This window comes from Sciurus vulgaris (genome assembly GCF_902686455.1).
Source record: "Sciurus vulgaris genome assembly, chromosome: 3".
Taxonomy (NCBI): domain Eukaryota; kingdom Metazoa; phylum Chordata; class Mammalia; order Rodentia; family Sciuridae; genus Sciurus; species Sciurus vulgaris.
The window spans coordinates 24,219,985-24,226,150 of NC_136463.1; the positions used below are offsets into that span (position 1 = coordinate 24,219,985).

Consider the following 6,166-nt stretch of genomic DNA (forward strand, 5'->3'; position numbering starts at 1 on the left):
TAAACAGATAAAGCTTGTTTTTATTTCAAGGACTGAGACCACTATGTACAGACACAAGAGGGGAGCTTTATTTCTTGGTCTCTTCCTCCTTGGACAGAGTCTTGATGATCTCTTCCTTCTTGGCCTGTAGGCGTTCCTCACGGCGCTTGCGTGCCTCCTTGGTCTTAGACCTGCGGGCCTCAGCCTGGTCACTGGTAAGGGTAAAGAAAAAAGATGTGTCAGTTTTGGAAAAACAAGATGCTGGGGAGACAGAAGCACAGTCTCAGACTTCTAAACTTTTTGAGCTAGTAAGCCTGAGAAACAAGTTGCTGGGGCCCCCAAGAACCCTTGCTTCGATAAACCTACGTCCCCAACAATCATGGACAGGTGGTATGGGTATGTACAGAATGAAGGAGCCCACACCTCTAAGGCAATAGCTGTATTCCTGCATGTGAGTTAAGAGTCAGTCATCAGCACATTTTATCTCAGAAAAATCCTTACAATGAAGGTCATAAAATCTGCCCCTATGATACTAGGGGCAATTCTTCTTTTTGGTACTGGGGGGTGCTTTAATACTAAGCTACATCCCTAAGGTCCTTTTTGTTTTTAATTTTGAGACAGGGCCTTGCTAAGTTGCCAAGGTTGGCCTTGAATTTGTGATCCTCCTGAGTCACTGGGATTACAGGCATGTGCCACCACACTCAGCCTAAGGTTAATTCTTGAAGAAACTTACGCCAGGAGCTTCTTGCGGGCCTTATCTGCCTTCAACTTGTGGATGTGTTCCATGAGAATCCGCTTGTTTTTGAACACATTCCCCTTTACCTTCAGGTACAGGCTGTGATACCTGCAGGGTTGGGGAGCAGAAGGTTCAGAAGTTGGTCCCTATTAGTTTGTGGAGTTCCTTTTCTCCTTTCTATTGCTGCAGGGGCTACTTTCCCCAAACCAACATTTTTGTGCAGTTCCGAGACAGAAGAGCTTGTATGGAAAATAAATTCAATTCTTGGGTTATTCCGATGGCATATGGGAGAACAAAGAAAAACAGATCAGGGGAAAACTTACTATCAGACTCCCTCTCACTCTGTGAGAACTCTGCTTTTCTTTTCACTACAACAAATTCTACTCTTTCAAAGAATAAACCATCAAATGGCAAATGGGGCTTAGGTCAAACAGAGGAGCTTACATGTGACGGTCAATCTTCTTAGATTCACGGTATCTCCTGAGCAGCCTACGCAGAATCCGCATCCTCCTCATCCAGGTTACCTTCTCCGGCATTCGAGCATTAGCTGTGCCCTTTCGCTTACCTACGGGTAAGATGAGTTAGGAATCAGACATTACCTAGGCCCATCAAAGCTCAACGTGCTTCAAGTTGGTTACGAGAGCCAGCCGACGGGGTTTTATTTCAATTCTCACAATTTCATTTTAAATAGTAATACTTCCATCTTACACATAATTCTAAATATTAATTTCTTTCATTTAGCAATAAAGTTTTCTGGTGGTACTGGTAAACTGAACCTAGGGACTCACGCATCTTATGCCTGTACTCTACCACTAAGTTATCCTTCCAACCCCATCATTTAGTTTAAAAAAAAAAAAAAAAAAGTGGCGGGGGAGTGTTGTATTGGGGATTGAACCCAGGGGTTGCTTAACCACTGAGCCCCAGCCCTTTTTATTTTGAGACAGTCTTGCTAAGTTGCTGAGGCTGGCCTTGAACTTGTGATCTTCCTGCCTCAGCCTCCTGAGTAGCTGGGATTATGGGCATGCATCACCACACCTGGCTTATTTACTCATTTTTCAAAAAGGAAACGTGAACAGGCTAATCACTCCCCATTCACTTCATGCAGAACATGGCTATGAAAGGGTATGTCCTGAGCATTATGCTGGAAGTTGATTTCATCTCCTTAAATCATCCTGACACCAAACTGGAAACGGACTGATTGTGCACATCTGGAATCCCAGAGGCTCAGGAAGCTGAGGCAAGAGGATCACATGTTTGAAGGTAGCCTCGGCAACTTAGCAAGGCCCTGTCTTTAAAAAAAAAAAAAAAAAAAAAAGGACTGGGGATATGGCTCAGTGGTCAAAGCACCCCTGTGTTCAATTCCTAGTACAAAACAACTCACCAAACAAAACATCCTGACACTACAAAGAGGTTTTATGGTTTTTCAAATGCCCAGAAGAACCTTTGGCATAGGGTAGGGACTCAATGTGACCTCTTTCTATCAAGAATACAATCAACTCTCAACTCCAATGCTAGTGTCAACTTGCTTATTTGCACACAGGTAAAACCCAGAATAAAAATCATGCAATAAGAAAAAGGCAAATATGAGACAGAATATGAAAAAGAGTCTAAATGTATTTTAGTCTAGATTTCAGCATCTTATTTGTTTATTTGCAGTGCTGGATACTAAACTGAAGGCTCCCAACATGCTAGGCAAGCTCTCTACTACTGAGCTACACCCCCAGCCCTGAACCTATCATTTCTTAAGTTGTAGAGAAAAGGGAAGACTATACTTACCTATGCCCATATGCCTGCCCTTCCGGCGAGCCAATGTATTTTTCCGGCATCGAGCCCGGGAATGGACAGTCACTGGTTTGCGGATGATTAGCCCATCTTTGATCAGCTTCCGGATCTGCTGACCTGGAAAAGCACAAAGCACCTGGTTATGGGGGAGTGGGGTGGACTTGGCAGGGAGGTGAGGACACTGCTCAGATGGCTGGCTCAGTGGTGGAAACACTGGAATGTTTATTTTTTGGTAATAAAGGAGACTGAATCCAAGATCTCCTGCACGCTAGGCAAGAACTCTATCACAGAGACTACATCCCAGATTTTGTTGGTGTTTTTTTTTTTTTTTGGTACCAGGAATTGAACCCAGATACTCACCATCATCAGGGATTGAACTCATGTAACCACCAAACATCCCCAGCCCTTATTTATTTTTTTTAATTTAGAGCCTTGCTAAGTTATTGGGGCTGCCTTCAAATCTGTGATCCTCCTGCTTCAGCCTCTGGAGTTGCTGGGATTATAGATGTGCACCATTGAACTCAGGTTATTTCTTACTCTATTTTTTTTTTCTTTTTTTTTAATGCGGTGCTGGCGATTGAACCCAGGGCCTTGTGCTTGCGAGGCAAGCACTCTACCAACTGAGCTATATCCCCAGCTCCTATTTCTTACTTTTTTTTTTGGGTGCTGGGGATCGAACCCAGAGCCTTGTGCTTACAAGGCAGGCACTCTACCAACTGAGCTATCTCCCCAGCCCCTATTTCTTACTCTTAAAAAACATTTCTACCTTTTAAATGTTCCACAGCAAACTAAAAAGAATGTCCCTGGGCTGGGGAGATAGCTCAGTTGGTAGAGTGCTTGCCTTGCAAGCATAAGACCTGGGTTCAAATCCCTAGCACGAAAAAAAAAAAAAAAGGGTCCCTGATGTGTGGAAGTGTGCAGGTAACCTGCAGTACTTTCACCTGTTTAACTGCCATGAATAATCATATAACAGATCTATTCTAAGTTTGAGGCCTCAGGTCTTCCCAATTGTACTCCTTTTCATCATCTCTCTAATCCTCAATGTTAGAGTACTATTGTTTCCTTTACAGAAAGCTCCATGTGGCTATAAAACAGACTATCTGCTTCAAAAATAGTTTATTAATGTAATATTGGATGGTTCCACCAACTTCCTTCAGGCAAATGGCATTAAGGTGACCCTCTGGTATCTCCATACTTTCCAGTCCTCCATTTTATAGGTCCCCTAGGTTTGTAAAGGGCTAACATTAACCTGATGCAGAACAAGGAAAAGGTGTGGGAAAGGGAGGGAGAGCCCAAATACTCACGAGAGTTGGCATTGGCGATTTCATTGGTCTCATTGGGGTCCAACCAGACCTTCTTTTTCCCACAGCGGAGGACGCTGGAGGCAAGCCTCTTCTGCAGCCTGAGCATACTAGGGCATACAGTAAACATTATCAGGCTATGGCAGTCATTTCTCAGCAAAAATGAGACTCCAAAGATCCGTCCTCCAAAGTTTTTTAATATCATGAAATACAATAAAGTAGATGGAATACATACATTTACTATTAAGGGCAAACCCAACCCCTTCAAGACTCTGCCGCCCACACATACTCCAAATAACATTCTTCACCAAATCAAGATCTGTGTTAAAGCCATGCGTGGTTCAAGTGGCCACCCCGGGAGGAAATTTACGTCCAAACTATGACTTAACCTCTCTTTGCCTCCCTGTGACTGTTAAGGACAAACCTGGAATGTTGTAAAAAGCATTTTAAGTTCAGTATCTGGGATCAAGGGGACCTGACTGTAACGCAGACCGCGTACCTAGGAATGCTGACATATTCCTTTACTTTCTGGGCACATTCCCTAGATTTCTCACAGTAGTAAGCTACGTTCAGCCATCCTCAGAGGTTCCTCTTGTAAACAGAAAACGGGGCGACAAGCATCAAGGGGCCTAGCCTCACTGAGAAGTGGGAGGCCTAGGGCTTGCCCAAGGCTTATCCCACGTCACATGGTAGAAGGGATCCGCTTGGCTTCAGGTACGCTCAGCAAGAGTGTCACTGCCTAGTTCCCTCGACCACCCTCGCCATACTCGCGTGGGTCGCCACACATGTGGGGCCTAGGGCCGGGGATAGCCCTTTCCCGGCTCTTCCTAAGACGCTCCCCCACCCCCATCCTCTAGGGACCTCGGCCTAGTGGGCTCCGGTCCACACCGAGCTCCTGGACCCGCAGCTTCAGAGCTGCCTCCATCTCCTCTTCCCCACCCGGGGCTGCAGTACCCAGGGCTAGAGGACCCAGCCAAACGACGTCAGCTCAAACCAGAGAGCTGCGCGCCCTCACCTCATGGCTGCGGCTGCGACAGCGAAAGGAAAGAACTCGCCCTGACCTGGTTTGTCCCATTATCTGTACAGGGGAGAGCCCAAACGCCACTCCACTTTTGTTCGCATTCCTGCCCAGTCACTTCATCTTCTGTCACCTCAGGCCCACTTATATCCTTAATAAAGACCTGGAATAATAAAAGTCTAATATTAAGAATCGGTTTTAAACTTTAAAACATAGATAATATACATCGTCCGTGGGGAAAAGTGGTACAGTCCAACTTCCTAGTAGACATGCGCAGTAAGAGTTTTAGATCACGTGAATACCAAGCGGCCGGAAGTCGTGTTGGGCGTGCGGCGTGCGGCGTGCGGCGTGGGCGGGGGGGGGGGGTTTTTAAGTTTTCTTTTTTTCTTTTTTTTTTTTTTCTTGCTTGAGTAGCCTTTTCTTTACACGCGTCCAGGTTTCTGTGGAAGGATATTTTAGTAGAAGAGGGAAAATTAGGAATGAAGCTAGAGACAATAGTGATGACAGATTGTCAAAGGCAATTTCTTATCCTTATTCCCCTGGATCGCTGAATAGATGACTAAAAGACTTATTTGTTTGTGGCACTGCCGGTCCTTTTTCTGTGGGTGCCTCAGTTTTTCCTCTGTAAAATGGACCATATCTCTGTATTCCTGTTGTCCAGTTGTGAATTCACGTGAGATCAAGTTTGCAAAGAAAGACATTAAGACAGTAAATACCTTAGGGCTGGAACAAGACTTGTTTGGCGCACACTGTTGTGTACTGCAGCAGGCACCGAGCCCTTGCAAGTAGTGCACACCTGAGAAGTACCGCGTTGGCTGAGTGAATGACTGCCAAGTTTGGAGGTGTCCAATGGCTCTGGATATCCTAAACAAAAAACTGAGGAGAGTGTTCTGAACTCAAGAATTCTGGCTCCCAACTCTTTTTTGCTTGGTTCAAGCTGATCAATCTTTCTTCTGAACTTTACGTGGCTGCTAAATACATCGACGATTAAAAGGAGAAATAAAACCAACCTTTATGCTACTGCGTCACAACACACATTTTTTTTTCCATCATTTTATAGTCAAGGTAACATTTAAAACACAAGTTCTGATTGCAAAGCCCATGCCTTCCCTGTTATGCCAGGCTCTCTTGTCCGCAGCGAGCAGGTGGAACCCTGCCCAGGGTTGGAGGTGTGCATGGAACAATAGTACTACTGGTCTACATCCTCATTTACTGTTCTCCCTCCCCTAAGGTGATGTGATCAAAGAAATAAGTGGCCGTTCATTTGTTAAAGTCAGCATATTACACAGCCTTCCCTCTAGCACAACATTGCAAACTAGTCTTATTTTAGGGACACTTGACGTAGGCAAG

At 45.0% G+C, this 6,166-nt stretch overlaps 1 protein-coding gene across 1 annotated transcript; it reads right to left on the reverse strand.

The window, feature by feature from the left end:
- Positions 1-4,944, reverse strand: RPL19 (ribosomal protein L19). The gene is made up of 6 exons (XM_079134713.1): positions 4,814-4,944; positions 3,802-3,908; positions 2,492-2,614; positions 1,160-1,280; positions 713-823; positions 1-191 (listed from the first exon to the last, which is right to left on the reverse strand). The coding sequence occupies exons 1-6, from the start codon at positions 4,816-4,818 to the stop codon at positions 68-70; spliced, it is 591 nt and encodes a 196-aa protein (XP_078990839.1). The 5' UTR covers positions 4,819-4,944; the 3' UTR covers positions 1-67.
- Between the last annotated feature and the right edge of the window lie 1,222 nt (positions 4,945-6,166).

Excerpts from the sequence above, each read along its gene's own strand:
- RPL19 (XM_079134713.1), bottom strand. Across the intron at positions 2,615-3,801 it reads AATCGCCAATGCCAACTCTC|GTCAGCAGATCCGGAAGCTG; the intron begins GTGAGTATTTGG and ends GTGCTTTTCCAG. Across the intron at positions 824-1,159 it reads AAGAAGATTGACCGTCACAT|GTATCACAGCCTGTACCTGA; the intron begins GTAAGCTCCTCT and ends CCAACCCTGCAG.